Raw genomic sequence first — 18,645 nt, forward strand, 5'->3', positions numbered from 1 at the left:
AAGAGCCTCCTTCTCGATCTCCTCCTCATTTGCCCTAAAATTAATCAAAACAGACCAACAATAAAAAGTATGATCATTTTCATACGGGGGATGCCCAGTTGATCTTCTTGATTGTTTTATTATGTCAATCTTTTACACCATGTCAGCAATTGAAGTGAGAGCATGTTGAGTCAGCTACTGGAAGCAACACGTAGGCAAACAAAATGTTGCGCTGCTCCTTATATGAAGTTACTCCGTTAGTTAGTGTTTAGGTAGTTGGTGGAGATTTAGGGCCTGTTCACATTTACTTAATTTCAGTTCAGTTCAGTTCAGCTCCAATCAGTTCAGTTCAGTTCCAATCAGTTCAGTTCAGTTTAGTTCAGCTCTTAATTTCCCTCTCACATAAAATATTCATTTTAGCTCAATTCAGTTCAGTTCCAATCAGTTCAGTTCAGTTCAGCTCCAATCAGTTCAGTTCAGTATATATGAACAGGCCCTGATTACATTATATACATTTATTGCAGGCGAGCGCACCCCCATTAATATCCCCGATAAACAAAATGAATATATCCCAAGACACAAACAATAAAGTAAGAATAAAAATGTTAAAAGCTGAATAGAATAATAATTTGTTTGGAAATGTAGCAGTAACCGTAGGTCCCTTTGTCAGCTAACGATGTTAAAGTTTGCCGTTTCCTTCCACTAACCATGGTTACTTGGTTAGTAGTTTGTCTGAACTTGTGTTCTTCACTTCTATTCCATTTTCCTCATATCGTGACGTGAGTGGGTTGTTTTCTTAAATTTTATCCCTGAAATTCACTCCCCAAAGCAGATACAGTTGATAATAGCAATAAATCATTGGAATTAGTACTCGAAATTGTGGAATTTATACTCGAATTTCTCCGGTAAGTTGGGGAGAGGGATATTATTAGGGTTTTATTTTGTTAGGGTTTCAATCCACAGGTGATTGGAATTCTTATAAATTTTAAGATTTGATACAAAGCATAATTGAAATTGATGTTCAGCAGCACACCCCACAAAAGGGTGAAGAGCCTGAACTCCTGAACTCTTTCGGATTCTCAGAAACTTTTTTTTCCGAGAACTGGCATAGAAATCAAGCAGAGCCTCCCTGATGAAATACAATGATCCATATTAGAACTGCTTAAGCTTAAGACAACATTTACACATCTCCTCAAACATACCTCATGAGTCATGATACCTTCATCTTAGACACATATTTGAACAAATTGTCAATCATTTTGACCTTAGGAGACTGAGTCCTTACTGATGCCTTGTATTGTGAAATCAAGGGAGTTTTAACAACCTAAAGAGCGTAAAAACAAACAACATCAGGTAATATGATAGGAAATTTTCCTTAGTCATTTTTTTGGAAATGTCATTTTTTGGAAATGACAAGGGTGACTGTAGAAAGTTTCAGCAGCCATTGATGGCATATCAGAATGCTCCGGTGATCCGTGAGATACATCCATCACAAGAATTATTTTGGGCATTTTGGAAATCAGAGATATAGGATAGGAGTATACTCAACAGTGAACATGGAGTTCAACCCACCAAGCTGCATAAAGAATAGAAAAATATGAGAAGCCACACACATTTAAAAGAAATAAGACCATTTAGATTATAAACAACTGTCATCTACTTCACACTTTCCACTAAGTATCTTAACACATTAAACCTCAGCCTTGCATTTATCTTCAAAATCAACACATTAAACCTCACCCTTGCATTTATCTCCTAGTAAAATAAACTCTTAACCTCATTATAATGGTTATATAGGTATTGCACCCAAAAATAAAAGGTCATATGTAAATTGGTGACCTATATTATGTAGATAAATGGAATAGCACTTGGTAGACAAGACTAACAAGTATGCCATCTTAAATACACATTGCGAACAAGACAAGCAGAAGACATTATTGATTAATGAAACAAAGGGTAAAACAAAATAAAAACACGCTAGTTTTTACACAGAAATTTGTTAAGACTTTACCAGACTTGCTGGTGAAGAAGTGAATAGAACTGGCAAGCATATGACAGAGATATAGCCCTTCTTTCAAGACTTGTGAGCAACTCAGCAACTTTAAGATATAATTCTTTTCCTTTTAGATCTTCTGTAACTTAGAGAAGCTATAAAATATCATATTGGAGTTACATGATGAGAATCTGTCTATAGTTGCTGAGGTGGTGCCGGAGGTTCTGTCTTTAGTTGCTGAGGTGGAGTCGGAGGTTCTGCGGTTCTACCTTTGGTTGCTTTTGTGGAGTCGGAGGCTCTGCCTTTGGTCGCTCAGGTTTTGTAACTTGGTGCCCCCTTTGAACCACCTAAGTATTCTCTATGCTACTTGGGTCACTGACAAAAGGCAAGAACGAATGACCATCTCGAATTTTAGATTTTCAACCCCAAACTTTATGTTTCTTCTTTATTCCCTATCAGTTTAACATAACCATTGAACAAGTATCAAGCCAGACTTTGCAATTAGGCTTTGATAACTTTATTATATCTGATATGAGTAAATATTAAATCCCTTATTTCTATAATAAAACGTAGAGATTGCCCGAACTAAAAAGTTTCGAGTCTGGAAAAAACAATGAATAACGAATCTGAAAGAATTCACTTACATTAGCTACATTCTCCTTATAGCTATTATGAGCAAAGACCCTCTTGCTGAAAACCAGCTTCCTTTCTTCTCCATTTTGCTAACATTACTATATTCAACTTGCTGCACAACATAAGATAATGAATCTCAGTCAGAAATTAGAACCATTATATTGATTCCAGTTTGGGGCAGCCCTGAGCAATTGCTTGCATGCTGTCATTACCTATTTCAGGGCACATTTCATTTTATAAGACTGTCAAATTTGGACAATATTCAGCAATAGCAATTAAAATGTTGTCGATAATAGGACACTGGTTTAAGTCAACATATGGGTTTCATTCTAATAGAAAAAAGAATAAATACAAAATCAACCCCAAAAATTAACAATAATTAATAAATTGAGAATATAAACCACAAGCAATGCAAATTCATAAAAACAAAGAAAACAGAATAAACACACACAAAAAAAAAAAAAAAAAAAAAAAAAAAAAAAAAAAAAAAAAAAGAAAGAAAGAAGAAGAAAAACAGAAAAATTAAATCTATCTTGTAAATTAACACCAATAAATTAAACTGAGAACATAAATCACATACCATGCAAATTCATAGAAATCAAAGCAATTACAAAGGAGAAAAAACGAACTAAAGACAGGTAGTCAAAACAGGTATACATTATACTTTTAAAAAGGAAAAATCAGAATACTAACATTAAAAAAAATCATATAATTTGTGAAAAATAAGCAATCAAATGAACTAAAAAAAATAAAAAAAGAAAGAAAATGGAGCTTGCCAGTACTGCTTGCTTGTGACATTTCAGACTTACAATGCTCCTTCTCTCTTTCCCTTCTTTCTCTCGCATCGTTACCGTCACATTTTCCCTATCTCCCTCTAACCCTTTTGTTCCATCATCATCAGCTCCTCTCTTACCTCTTCTTGCTCTTATTCTTCTCTACTTTTCATTCTTCTATTGTGGTCTTGATAATTCAGTTCTTCCAACTTGCTCCCTCACTCTTCGTCACTCCTTTTTTCTATCGCTCCTCTCATTTGTCTTATAAATATATGGTCATGGTTATTAAAATATTCTCTTTTTAATAATTTGTGTTTCTGTCATGTCGTTGAAAAGATATGTTCTGTAACGGTTTCCTAAAAGAGCTGTAATTTTCTTGACTCTTCTTTGCCTTGTATCTTTGATGACCTCGATCTCTCTATATCATCTTAGCCATCACCTAGTAACCCTTCTCTCTCTCTCTCTCTCTCTCTCTCCCCTTTCCCCTTTCCCCTTTCTCTTGCTTCTTATGCTTCTCTACACCCCCTCTCTCTCTTTAATGGTTTTAACAATTTTAGTAATCGTAGTCTTACATCCTCCTCCCCCCCCCCCCCCCCCCTCTCTTCTCTGACTCAATGAAGTGGAAACCCCTTTTATGATAAGGAAAATGAGCTGAATTCACGTTAAATATTAAGAAATTAAACCTTGGACATACATATAGGGGTATGGAGTATGTTATAGACTTGTACTATGAAATATCAAAACATGGGAAATTAGTTGTATTAATGCTCACATTTACTGTATTAAAGCTGATCTCTCTGTCAAAGTCACCTACATATCTCTCTGTCAAAGTCACCAAGAAACGAAGAACAAGAAGATCTCTCTGTCAAAGTCACCTACATATAAAGGCAAAAAAACACATTTCTAAAATCAATAATAGATTAGAGCAGAGAGTTTCCCACAAAATGTAACAAGTACCATACAAATAAAACTGTAGGCACGAGATAACCAAGCTTTATAGCACCATCCTTAAAAAAAAATTACATATGACATACCCAGACAAACCATGTGACAAAACCAAATAACGACCCGACCACACAAATTACCCTAATAAAACCCACTGCCAACCATGCCAAGCTTACCACCATCTTATAGCTCTGTTGATTAGCGTAATTTGTAAAGTAACACAAGCCATATATCTTATAACCAGCATAAATAAGCAAATGCAAAAAAAACAATAAGAAACAACAAACACAGAACTAACCACACAAACTAAAATAGAATTTTACATCTTTTGGGCATTTTTTCCCCCTTACATGTACCTTTATCCCAATTCAAAGCACTTATGTAAAAAATCGAAAATTATTAACAAATTAGGTTTTTCTCTTTTTATATTATGTGCCATCACCCTTGCCATCCAAGATTCCCAAATTCATGAAAGTAGCAAAACATTTATAGATATAAATAAGGCATGGTAAAGGCTTGAAATTTTAAGATAGCAAAAACATAACTTAATATGCACAAATCCATTTCTTAATTAATTTGAACGGCGAGGTTGCACATTCTGAGGTTGATATTCAGCAGCACACTCCATAAGAGGGTGAAGAGCTTGAACTCATTCCTCCTCCTCGATCTCCTCTTTTGCTCTGAAATTTAACAAAGCATTTAGCAGACCAAAAATACGAAGTATGATCATTTTCATAATCAGCTTACCTGTCGAAATCAGCTGTCCTTGCCCCAGGATCAATTCTCATGCCTGAATTTTTTTACTTTACTTTGCTTCAAAATGTCAGCTAAAATATAGCCAAACTCATCCTTCCAATTTTGTACATAATTCTAGAAAGGAAAAAAACACATATTCAGAACAGAATATTTATTTTGATGCCCCGTGAGCATTGATTATGTTCAATCAAAATACAAAGTAGCAAAAATCCTACAAAAATGAGATAAGCATAAACACAGAAAGCAGCAGCTCATAATCCACGGATATTGTTTAAAGTTCACATGTACCCACACTGGAATTAACCAAAAAAAATTAGTGCAGAGAGTACTAAATCATCTTAAAATACTTCTTATTACTTGTTTCCCCGGAAGAAAGTCAGACTAATCACATAAAGTATCGATTTAGTGACATTTTTCATAGTGATAAGCTTATGGGTGATCACATCACTATTACTCAAGGAGGACAAAGCTAAGAAAGGTTCCTAATTAATAGAATTTTCGCCAATAATGAACATCAAACACGTCTTAAAAAGCACATGGCTTCCAGTTGGAAGCACGATTGTAAGGCTCTTCCCACAGCCCTTTCGGTTCCGGCTTATTCTGTCCCTACAAATTGTGAAGGATTTGAACATTTGACACTGAAAGACTGGATAGAAAATGCACATACTCGCATAGATACAAATACTTAACTAAGTGGTTAACGCAAGAAAGAAGGCATACTCTGCTAATGCATGCGCAGCTAACTTCAACAACCTTCCAAATGGTGTCTTTAGAGGCTTATTCACTTTAATTATCTTTCTCAGGTCTTCCTGCATCCAGTGACAATTATCAGTACATATATAAAATTTGCCTTCAAATGGCTCAATCATTTGTCAGACTTGTCTACACCAACAATGAACAAATAATTGATATTGTTCTGTAATCATCCATTATTTGCAGCCACTTAACAAAAGTTACCGTGAATTCACAGAAGATTAAATAAATAAACACAAGCTGAGCCAAACTTCTCCTTCACTACAAGAAAAACATATCTAGTTTGTTTGACAAAAACTAAATTTTCTATTCCCTTGGTTCCAAAATTGAAAAAACAATTCCAAAATCAAAGAACAGCACAAATCCAAAAATATAAGGATTATAGATGCAACCACAATCTCGTGTTCAAGTACTTCAAAAGACAGTAAAGTGCTTAATTGTCTGAGTTATATGTTATTACTATGGAAATAGTATAATCTAAGTATATTTCCATTCGCATCGGACTAAAAATACATACGCAATGATGTAAATTGCCTCACTCAACATGATCACAACAACCTCGTTTATATTACAAATTCAGCAAGTCTAGGGCATTCATACAATTATGTCAACTAACTGACAATAAGTGATAAACGTGATAAACAAAGATGACTAAAAATGATGTCAGCATAATCAAGGAATTAGGAAGGATATGAAGTATATAGATTTGCATGAGGATAAGGCATTGGATAGTAAGGGATGGCGAAGGAAGATCCTTGTCGATAACTACACGTAATAATCACTTTTGGTTCATTAAGTCGACCCCGCTTATGGGACTAAGACTTTGATTGGTTGACTGATTCCTAACAAGATTAATGGAGCAAGCACTCCAAATTCCAAAAATCCACCCTTGAAACTCTAAAAACATTATCACTTTTAAGAGCCTTGTGCACTACTGTGACTATTTTTATTGTAGAACCATAATGAAATAACAATCACTTTTAAGAAATTTTATTTTCAAACTGACAATAAGCTTTTAAGATAGAAAACTAAACATACTTATACTGATCTATCAAAAAACGTTCCTATTACATTGCATGTTGCATCCATCACATTACATTCTCTTTCAATCAAAAGAATCTCATTTTATGTCATTCACAATTTCACATAGACACATGTAAATTGATATTAAATTGCATGTTGCATCCATCATTACATTCTCTTTCAATCAAAAGAATCTCATTTTATGTCATTCACAATTTCACATACACATATAATTGATACAAACATTGTTAGTGGGGGATCTCACTTTATATTACACATTTCACATAGATGTTATCTTTTTAAACCAAGATATAACAATGATCATTACAAAGATAAGTTACAGAATAAGAATCCCACCATGAATTTCACACATCCCTGCAGTGCACTAGGACAGATGAATTAGATAAATTGTAAATACTATCTTGTAACTAACAAATATCTCTAATTTATATCCCTGCAGTGCACTAGGACAGATGTCACTTAAAATGAACGAAGTATCAAAACCAAGTTTTAAATTTAATATACAATGTGTATCCAAAATAAAGATCCTAGACCTAGGCCTAACACATAATATATGATATTTGACTTTGAATTGATCACATCATCAGTCGTCACCCTCCCCTCCTTCCCTCCTCTTATTCATCTTGAGGAATTCAACCGACATATACCATAAAATCATTGATCAGATTGATACAAAGAGCAAAAGAGGTGACTAAATTAACTCAGAAGATAAGTTAACACTACTAAAAATTACCTTCTTTGACCTGATGTGTTTAAATGTGCTGTCAAGCTAATGCTCTAAATTTTGAAGTTCCTTCAGGTTCAAAGGTATCAAGCTCTCGTGCCATATAATGCCTGCAATGATAATAAAAAGCTTAAGATTTTCATAAATAACGCGGTGTCTGTAGATTTTACAACTTTACCTGTGATTTTTCTGCAGAATCTCCAGCTAAGCCTTCAGCTCTGCATGCTCCAGATTTCAGCTTACCTAAAAGTAGTAAGCATGATTTATCAGCTGAAGCACATCTGAATGTAAAATCTCAACTATTTTGCTAGGAACAAGGTAACTGGCATACATGGGAATCAGGATCAGAAGCAGTCAGCTGTTTCTCTGCATTTGAATATCCTTCGTAGTGCTCAGGGATCTTCTTCATGCTGATCTTGGGTAACACACCAACACAGACTAGGTCAAGAGTAGTTGCATTTCAACTATTATGCAAGGAATCAGTATTTGAGGGAGGGGCACATTAGTCATAGCCTATTAGTAGTGTCTTGAGGAATAAGTTAAGAGTTAGTTATGAGACTTTTTCTATAAATAGACCTCATTAGGAGGAGTAATTATCATGTTGAATATTGTGAGGATTCTTATTGGGAGAGAGTGAGCCTCTCAAAAGCTCATGCTAGGAGAGCATCCACCTCTCAAAAGTGGAATTATCGCTTGATTAGTGTAATTCACATATTATCAATACAATCATCATTTTCAGTCCCTAATTTCTGCCATTGTTAAGCTGTAATTATGCCAGGAACCATGCTAATTCCTAGCATATTACTAACTTAGCTCATATTAAGCACCAAATTAGACCCAAAAAAAGGAAAGATTCAGTAAAAAGATCTAATAGCTAGGTCAAAGGAATATACAATACAGTAAAATAAAAGCAGTAATGAAAATAGTGCTCGAGGATACTCAGGCTTGCGAAGATGGATCCAAACAACTAGACAAATGAGGATGACTTGGTGTGTCCAAGTCCAACACCCAATAAGGTCCTAATACTCCTAAATGACAAGCAGAAAAGGCACAATTATCTATCTGATTCGAATAGTATAAGACATCCCAAAACACGTTCAATGGTTTAAAGAAACTCAAGGTAGCAGGCAAGATCCTACAAATATTATCTTACCAAGCATATGAATATCAAAACAATAAGAATACATGCATTGATCCTTGAACCAAAAAAGAAAACAAGTAGAATCAGAGGAATATACTATGCACTGTATACAGTAACCGAACTACGCCAAACATAATTGAACACTATACGAAAAAAAAAAAAACAAGAATTACAACCTTTATAAAAGAACCAAGCAACAAAACAACAGTCAAATAGTAGAGATACATTGCTTTCGCCCTTTCGGCAATCTAATACCACAAAGATTAAATAATGACTTCATACAAATTGGCTAGGATATTGAAATTGCAATTCCATAAATTTTGAGACTAGATATATATATCGCTATATTGCAGTAAAAATGAACAACCACAACTACTGGACACAGGGTTTTTTTTATTTTACTTGGTGTGTATGTGTGTGTGTGTGTGTGTTTTTTTTTTCTTTTTTGGCTTTTACATACTTATTGTGTCAATTACCCGTTATCCAAAAGGTATTCTCACTCTCTTATTTGCATTTTTGGACTTTTACATTGTTTCTTTGGCTTTTACATACTTATTACCCAATTACCCATAATCCGAAATACCTACAAAATTTAATCATGAAATATGATCACAGAAAGAAAGATTTAAGTTTTTTTTTCCTAGTTAAATAGAGATAAGATAAATATAATTGTTCCAAAATTTGAAGACTCATCATGTTCAACTGTAATTTTTTATTAGTTTGTACTCGTATTACAAATGTGCAGACACAAATTATCAATTGTAATGTATTTTAAATTATGTTATTTGATTTAATTCATATACGAAATATATGTTTAGCAGCTCCGAACCCATAAGAAAAAAATCCTAGATCAGCCACTGCAAAATATAGGATATAAATACAGAATTAACAACCCTTATAAAGCCACTTTGTCCTTCATTGGGAAGATTCTTAAGGAAGTCATATGAGGAAGAACCGACTGAGATCATAACACTTGATAAAAAGGATCATTTTCAATGCTCAATAACTCAACATAAACCACTGTCTAATAAACATATTGAGCATCTAAAGCATGTAAGCACCTATTAATGTCAAATGGGAAAATATACAAACGCGGAACCAATTGAACCAAGAACGAGGGTAAGGACTTGAGTCCATGAAACTATAGGTGAAAAGGCTGCTAAAATTATCCGCCAAACCATTCAAAAAAAAAAAAAAAAAACATAGAGTGATACAATCAGCACAAAACAATTATACAGTTATAGATGAAAGGAAAATATAAAATACAATGGCGAGGCATATCAACAATTTTTGCATTTATGCCAAGCAAATCGCTTCCTGAATACCTCTGCATCAGAAAACATCAGAAAGACCAGGCCAAAAGTTTCTCCTACTAGGATAAGCTCCATCATAGAAACTTAAAATTGCAACTCCACTCATGATGCCAATCACCAAGCCTTTCTTTCACCACTACCTCAACTCCTTAAGTATTAATTCACATATAACCAGCCAATTTTACAGCTTAAGATGTGTTGATGAAGAAAGTGAATGTGAAAGTTGGCCAAAACATGAGTCCGTGGCAATCGTACCAAAACAGCACAATAAATAACAGGGTTAGGTTGAGTTTACAACCCATTTAATCAAGTGGCTTCACACTCAAAGAAGTATCAAAACATCTATTTAAAAGGATTATATTAGCATTAGCCTAAACATAAGCAGCTTCAACCAATCACCCATTAATTAAGAATAAAATGGAGGCACCCAAAGATATAAAGAAGGTGAATGCGGAAGTTAGCTAAGTTATAGAAGGAATGCTACAGATGGACCATACTTCACAAGATACTATAATACATATGCGCCTTTTACATTTAGCTAGATCATTATAAGTTCAATGCAAAGAATAATATATTCACATATAAAAATGGGAAAATAAAACAAAATTAACAGTTGAACCAATAAGGTTCAAGTAACCTGCTTCAGATCGATCCGCTTCAATTTAGGGTTGAAATTTTAATCACTTGATATAAATAATAGATGGGCTTTGTTAGAATTAAGGGGTGTCAACCCATTAGTTACCAAAAAAGCACAAACTGCTTAATGCAAACTCTTTTGCTAGCTCTAAGTCTATTCTGAGAAGCAGACTACAGCAAATGCAAGTAAAACTTAGTGACACAAACATCAAGAAATAGTTAGAGACAATAACTAGCACGAGCTTATTGTGTGTGCAATGCAAGTGGGCATTGTGCTCCATAAGACCATATACTTGAAAAAAAAATTGTTTGAAAATATTTGTTGATAAGCTATACAATTTTTGGTGGGGTTACAGATAAATCAAATTTGATAAGAGACAATATTTGGAATGTTGGATACCGACAGAAACATTCAACCTTCCATTCCTAAAGTCCATGATGATAACACCAGTCTGATTTTGTTGTGTATTCGTGCTTGACGAACTGTGCCATAGATAAGGAATAAACTTGACTTATATGCAGTAATAAATATTTGGAACATAAGCTGGTATGCAATTTATCCAGAATTATGGACAAACATTGTTGCAGGAAAATATATATTTTTTTAGAGTATTAATTATTAGTTCTACACTTTCATAGTCTGGATATAGCAACATTAAGAGAAAAATAATGACTTGAATATCGGCTCAACGGATTATCATTATATTAGTTCCAACTTGGGAGTATTAGCTCCAACTGGTACATCAAAACATGATCAGAAGTCTACTTCCATCGTCTCCAAATAAGAGTTCATAATCCTCCCCCCACCCCAACCCTAAAAAAGTCTCCATCATTCCCTCACCCCAACCTTCAATAACTTGCATCTTTCAACAAATGAAAGCTTTATTGAATGAAGCCAAGGACTATCATGTATCTTTCCAAGTTCTGCTGTAATGTACCTTAATTTGAGTCAGATGCTAACCTGCTTAGAAAGACCCCCACAAATGCATCACCTGCACCAGTTGTAACTACAGGTTCGACTTTCACACTAGCAACCATACTCTTCAAAATCTGCAACATATGGGTAATGAATGAGATTTTGTCAGCATAAAGAAATATCAAGAAAGTATGTGGTTCCAGAACCATTTCAACAGGTAATATAAGCATTTAGCTAGCCAAAATATCAATCGATACACAGAACAGAATAGTCAGCAACTAAAGTCAGGAATTGCTTCTCAGTTGTGCCCTTTAGATATCTAAATGTTGGATAAGAATATAAGATTCAATATAATTTGGAGATCCATAGCTACAATGACATATAATTTATAAATATGTACAATTTCTTGAAGAGTAGAAAGTCAAAAGGCAGGAAGAGAGTCTTCAAAGATTAACAAAAAGGCAAACCAATATCAAACCAGAATAAATGAGAAAATTCTCTTCACAGCAGTTCCCATCATTAACCACAACCCACACTGAAAGATACTTCCGTTAAGCATTCAATACCAACAATTGCGCATTAGAAATTTCAAACATCACTTCAATGATTTATCAAAACACAAAATGAAACTGAACTGTAAAGTGAAACAAAGAGTGAAGATCTGAATTAGAAAAAATGAAAATACCATTCTCAATGAAAATACCTCAATAGTGATCTAATTCTCATCCTTAATTCATGCCTGAAAATCACAAAACGTAATACAGAACATTCACTTTACCAAAAAAAAACAGAAAAAAAAAAAGTTGTAAATAATATCAAGTACTAAAACCTAATATCAGAAGTTGCCCATAAGACCTATTTAGAAGAAGAAAATGGCAATCAACAACACAAAAGGAAATAGGAATCAAAAGATCTCATAGTAGAACACAGAGAAATCTAGAGCAAGACCCAGCTTGATTGCGTGGGTAGGTAGAAGTTCAGCTAGAGCAATGTCTTGATTACAAGCAAGATCACTAAATTAATAATTGACTTTCTTAAATGTTATAACCTCAAAAAATGCACGCATTAGAAGATACCTTGGTCTGATCGCTATTTCTCCTGCACGAACCCAAAAAATGATCAGGCAATTTTCTGATCTTCTATAATGCCATCTTTTCTTTCGTAAAACCAAATCTTAGTACAGTCTGATATACTTAGCACAACTTAAACCTCAATCATCCAGGGAACAGCAGCAACAAGTAACCCAGCAATGAAAACAGACAGAAATTCAAACCACGAAATGAAAATAAGAAAATAACCAGTATTTCGAATGGTTTAACAAACAATCATGCATACAATTTTAGCAAACACAATAGCTTACAAAAGGGTCAAAATTACAAACTACATCCAGAAACGAAAACCCCAAGGACATACTAAGTTCAAGTAACCCCAAGGAAAACCTCAAAAGGCAAACACATAACCTAACCATGCTTCAATAGCTTCAATAGAGAGTAAGATTTCAAGGGCAAGGTGTAATAAAATTTTTGATTTCCAAACGTAGTCAGGCATTTTAAGGACATACAATAGTATAACAAATCAAGGCAAACCTCAAAAATCAATATCACAACCTAACTATATTTCAAAAGCTTCTATTCAAAGACATACTTGCAAAGCAGAGAATTATAAACACCCTAAAATCAAACACAAAAGAAAGTTTAAGTGATTAAAAAAAACCTTTCAATTCAATCAATCAGCTGTAATCAGCATTTTATACGCAAACAGCTCTTCCAGATATAAGATGAATACTGTAACCCAAGAAGTTCATATATGGCACATGAATTCACCATGCCATTCCATCAATCGGCCTTAATAAGCCTACTCAAGAAATGAGAAACACTGATAAAAACAAGAATAAAAACCAACTGAGCAAACTGCTTCTTGATCATAGCTTCTTATCGACAAAACAACACTGGCATTGGAAATCTTTCCAGTAAAAGTACTGAACTCTTAAAACTTGTCAAAATACATACCAGAAACTAAGCAAATTCTAGAGAAATTGGTACTAAAGAGCCACATTGACATATTCAATCTGTATAATTATTCATGAGTGTAAAATAGTAGCGACGAAGATTCTCAATTGCACTGCGGCGCAGATTAGAACGACCAAATGGAATTTTTCCAGATTCATCAACACCAATATCTAGAAGGTCTTTATCAGCTGTAAACGAACAAACCAGGCCATCTGTTCCAAATTCAACAAGGGCATCATACCCTATGCCCCCATCCGGAAATAGTTTCTTCTCTATGGAAGCTGAGTGATCAGCGATAAAAGGGCATACCAACCATGGCATTACTTCAGACAGTTCTAAATCATCATCCGATACAGCGGAATTATGTTTGCGAACAAATACCACTTCAAAATCAGGATTCTTTGTCCGATTATTTTCGTACCATGATAATAGTTTATGATAGAAAGAAATATTATCGAGAGAAAGAGAGCTCATCCAAAGAAGTACATTCTTGCCCTTCAAATCTTCCACAGGAATATCTGTGTTTCCTTTAAGAAGGTAACTCTGTGACTTATACACCAGCAATGTCTCCAAGGTGAGTTCTTTGAACTTGTTTACTTCCCGCTGGACTAGTTCCTTTCTAGTAAATGGATAAGCATTAATTCCAAAAGTGCTCAATACATCTCCGCCATAAGGATCAATAGATGCATCCTGGGTTCCCAAAATGATAAGCTCATCTCCTAAAGGGCTAACAAGTCGAAAGAGCTTGTGGCTTACAGAATTATCAAAGGGCATATACCACAAGGATAAGTTGTGCTTCAGCAGCAGATTATCAACATACAACTTGTAATTTTGTGGGTCAAGAGAGTCACGCATGGGCATGTAGACCAGCAAAATTTCAAATGACTTGTGGTGAGTTTTGCAGTGTTGATATACCTCCTTGAGCTTGGGAATGAGATTTCCTTCGACACACAAGAACAGCCCAACAAAATCCTTGTTATTGAGGTCTGAGATAGTCGTCACCGTGCCACAACCATCTTCTGCATTGGTCTTTTTTAGAATATCAGACAGTTTGCACTTCAAAAGTCCCACAAGGTTGTTAGTGGAACAAGTTTTCCATCTCGGTTCTTCATCTGCTTGAAGTTCCTGCAGCTTCTCATCAGTGAAGGGAAAGGCATCGGCTCCATAATCGCGCGCAAACCTATTTCCATGAAGTAGAATGTTCTTCTTCATATCCGTACCCTTCTTATCCAAAATCAGGCATTGTAAATAATCGAGTTGAAGGTAGTTGCATATAAAATCTCGACGCTTCAAGTCCTCAAACGGTATTACAAAACAAGAAGGGGGGAAAGCCGACAAGAAATGATCGAAAACCTGCTTGTAATCAGCTAGTTTCTTCATCTTTACAACCACTACCATCTCAAAATCCACACCCAAAGCATAAAGTTCCAAATATGTATTTAGTAGAGACTGAACCATCATTGAATCCCAATCTACACGGAAGACAGGAGCGTGAAAACAACAAATCATCAAGTATTTGTCCTGTATTGCCTTGCCAAGTTCCACTTGCTGACCGTCTTTTCGAACAAGATAACCAAGCTCATTTGAACCAGCGGACAAGAGCATCTTGACATCCAAACTCTGGCCAATCTGAATAGGAGATAACTGAGAAACCATGGCATTGATATCATGAGAGTATTCCGGTTTAACATGTTCAAAAATCCTAGCTATAGGGCATCTCACTGGTGGAAGGCACGAGTTGACGGGCCACATATTTTTCAAAAGCCTTTGATAAGAACGTAAGGCGTCAAATGAGCTATTGCGCACAAGTTCCTTGAGATGAGCTACTAAAAGAGGCATGGAATTGGGTTCTCCAACGAGCATTGTTTTATGAGAAACATCGAGAAAGAGGCATTTAAAATCAAAACCAAAACCAGAATCAACCGGATCAAGGAGTTGGCATATTGAGGAACGACGGTGATAGTCGTCAAATGGGACGACAACGGAGGATGCAGGAAAGTGACGGAATGGGTAAGTGAATAACTTAGGACAATCAGGATAGTTCTTATTAAGAGAAACCAAAACAATCTCGAAATCATCTCTATAAGAACAGAGATCATGACACGCAGGAATGAAATCTTGGGGATAGTAGAATTCGAATTCGAATTCGATGTTGAATTGGGAATGAAAGTATAAGCAAACAAAGAGAAGGTATCGTTTACCCTTGAGATCATTCAAAGCAACTTCGCCAGACATTCGATACAGATGTTCCATCTCATTCATACAACTCAACAACGGTTCAACCCTGCCTTCCCATGCCCCTTCATACTCCTCAAACCCTGATTTCTTATATTTCTTTTGCTTTGAATCCTCCACATTATCAATGAAGCTAAATATTGATTCAGGCGAATGTTTCGATGCTGTCTCATCACCATCCATCTCTCTTTTCTGTAAACAATCAAACAAACAAATATATATGCAATCAATTAAACCTGTTTGTTTTCATATGATTATGGATATCAAAGTATTTTCAAATCAATCAAACCATCCATCTCTCTTCTCTGTAAACAATCAAACAAACAAATATATATGCAATCAATTAAACCTATTTATTTTCATATGATTATGGATATCAAAGTATTTTCAAATCAATCAAACCAAATTTCAGTAAATTTGATTGGGATAGAAACCCTAACCTGAGATTGTTCGGTTGCTTCTGCTTGCTTTTTCTTTGCCTAAGATTTGAGAGGACTTGAGAAAGAAAAGGGACGGCGATTCATGAAAAACCGACTACGATTAACCTTTATTTATTTATTTTTTTTTAGAGAACTAGAGAAGTGATTAACCTACAATACACGGAATATTTTCAGCTTGTTATTCTATTTTTTTTAACAACGAAATTAAATTATACTCCATCCCTACTTTCCTCCTAATGAACAGGCACTGCATATATTGCCCCTAGATTTGTGCTTGCTTTTCCTTATCTACAGTGTGTTCCCTGATTTGCCCCCAAAAAAAACACATGTACAGCACAACGTGTGACCACGTGTATGATTACTGTATGAGTAGCTGGGTGTAAACTCTGTTAATTACTCCGTAGCTTTTTTCTTAAAAAAAAATTAATAAATAAAATAAAATTAGCTTTTTCTTCACCGACTTTTACAATGGGGGAAATTAAACCAATTTATTTATGCAAAGCTTATTAATGGTTGACAATTAAGAAGATGAGCATGTAGCAATTTGTAGGAATTTAAAGCTATTCTTCCGCTATTTGTGATTGCACATACACCTAGGTCCCGTTCTTTAGAGCTGCTCTGCTCTGCTGAAATCTGCTCTTCTTTGCTTCAATTTGCTCTGCTCTGTTCTGCTCTGCTTTAGTACTTAAAAATAGCTGCTTCAATCTGCTCTGCCCAGAAGCTCAAAAGAACATGGTCCAACTCGATGTTCATACTACAAATTTGTAGTCGCTAAACTTCTTAGGCCATGTTCTTTTGAGCATCAAGGCAGGGCAGAGCAGAGCAAAGCAGATTTTATTATTATTATTATTATTATTATTATTATTATTATTATTATTATTATTATTATTATTATTATTATTATTATTATTATTATTATTATTATTAGTACTACTTGATATGTCCATTTTATTTAGAGATCTACCCCCGTCCCTTGGTCGTAATTAGTAGTGTTTTCGGCTCTTTCGAGCCACTTTATTACTAATTGGTGTTTTTTAGTGTTTTCGTAGTCTTTGTTGAGTTTTATAGGAAATTGCATCTTTGGAGCTATTTCCCGGGTTTTTCATGGAGCAACTACGAAAATGAGAGAGGGCACGACCATTGTCGAAGCCCAAGGCCGGCTAGAGCTATCAAGCCGGTGATTAAGGGCTCGGTATTTGGAATAGCGAGGTATTTGAATCAAGTATTCAAGACCCGAATAGGAGATCCGGATTGGGTCGAGGAGTCGAGCCCAATCGAAGTCCAAGCCTCGAGGAGCCACAAGGGCCCGGTCGGGGAAGACTTAGCCCGATCGGGCGATGCAGCAGCAAAGGGCATAGATCGTTCTAGGCGCGCCCGATCGTGCGAGCACCTAGCACGATCGGGCGACGCTGCTGCGAGGGAACGCGAGCAAAAAGGCGCGCCCGATCGGGCGCGTGTTTCTGGAGAGTTGTGTTTGTCGAAGCACTTAGCTTCTAATTAGGAGTTGTTTAGATTTTCGTTTAAGTATGTTTTAGGACAAAAATTTTCACTTACTCTTATCTCTTAACTTTCTCTCTCTACTTAGTATTTTCTCTCTCTAGACTTTTCTCTCAACTTTTCTCTAGTTATTAATTACTTTGTAATTCCGCCGTCTTGGTACGATTGCTACTTTAATTAATTTTTAGTAATTTCTTCCTTTTAATTCCTTATGTCTTATTTTATTACTTTGCATGTTTTAGATTTAATTATGTCTGAGTAGTTTGATTCTAGGGTTTGTGGGGATCCATAATTAATATGAAGGGATAATTTGTTATTGTTGATTATTGATGTTGCATGATAATTTCTTATTGAATTGTGTTTTAATTCTTTGCAATTAGATTATGAATCGAGCAAATGTAATTTGATTGTGAATGTTTAGCAATATTGAATTGATGAATCGAGCAGATGTTAATTTAATATTAAAGGCTATTTTCAATAGGAACTTAGATCTAGTAAATTGCGAGAGCCTGTTAGATCTATGTTGATTAATAAATTGCGAGAGCCTGTTAATCATGTTGTTGTGCAATGTTGATTAATTGATTGTTATGATTTATCCCGGAATATTAATTATTGGTGAACCTGTGACCCTAGGCCTTCTTATTATTGATTTTCTCCCTAAACTTAATCTCTGTAGTATAGTTTCTTATTAAACACAACAATTTGGTTACCTTAATAATTTAGATTATATTAATTAATTAGGAGTAGAAAGACCAGTTTTCCTGTGGATTCGACCCTACTTCCCTATCTACTGTAGTTAGAGGACTTAGGTAATACTTTTGATTAGGTGATACGACTTTAGCCTGTCAAATTTTGGCG

General features: G+C 35.0%; 1 protein-coding gene and 1 long non-coding RNA gene across 3 annotated transcripts; both read right to left on the reverse strand.

Annotated features, from left to right (window-relative positions):
• Nucleotides 1-864: 864 nt before the first annotated feature.
• On the reverse strand, nucleotides 865-7,843 carry LOC145618022 (uncharacterized). Of its 2 annotated transcripts, XR_014107832.1 has the most exons (10): nucleotides 7,779-7,843; nucleotides 7,610-7,710; nucleotides 5,800-5,888; nucleotides 5,071-5,193; nucleotides 4,869-5,003; nucleotides 4,151-4,253; nucleotides 2,617-2,717; nucleotides 1,991-2,347; nucleotides 1,182-1,555; nucleotides 865-1,108 (listed from the first exon to the last, which is right to left on the reverse strand). It is a non-coding gene; the product is annotated as an uncharacterized LOC145618022 (long non-coding RNA). The 2 variants fall into 2 exon arrangements; XR_014107831.1 differs by having other exon boundaries at nucleotides 4,151-5,003.
• Nucleotides 7,844-13,497: 5,654 nt separating this feature from the next.
• On the reverse strand, nucleotides 13,498-16,526 carry LOC145617334 (putative nucleoredoxin 1). Its single transcript, XM_081672021.1, has 2 exons — nucleotides 16,291-16,526; nucleotides 13,498-16,042 (listed from the first exon to the last, which is right to left on the reverse strand). Exon 2 carries the CDS (start codon nucleotides 16,031-16,033, stop codon nucleotides 13,670-13,672), a length of 2,364 nt encoding a protein of 787 aa, XP_081528147.1. The 5' UTR covers nucleotides 16,034-16,042; nucleotides 16,291-16,526; the 3' UTR covers nucleotides 13,498-13,669.
• Nucleotides 16,527-18,645: the final 2,119 nt, after the last annotated feature.

Source organism: Chenopodium album, chromosome 26 (genome assembly GCF_948465745.1).
Source record: "Chenopodium album chromosome 26, dcCheAlbu1.1, whole genome shotgun sequence".
Taxonomy (NCBI): Eukaryota; Viridiplantae; Streptophyta; class Magnoliopsida; order Caryophyllales; family Amaranthaceae; genus Chenopodium; species Chenopodium album.

Excerpts from the sequence above, each read along its gene's own strand:
- LOC145617334 (XM_081672021.1), bottom strand. The coding sequence starts at position 16,033 with ATGGATGGTGATGAGACAGCATCGAAACATTCGCCTGAATCAATATTT.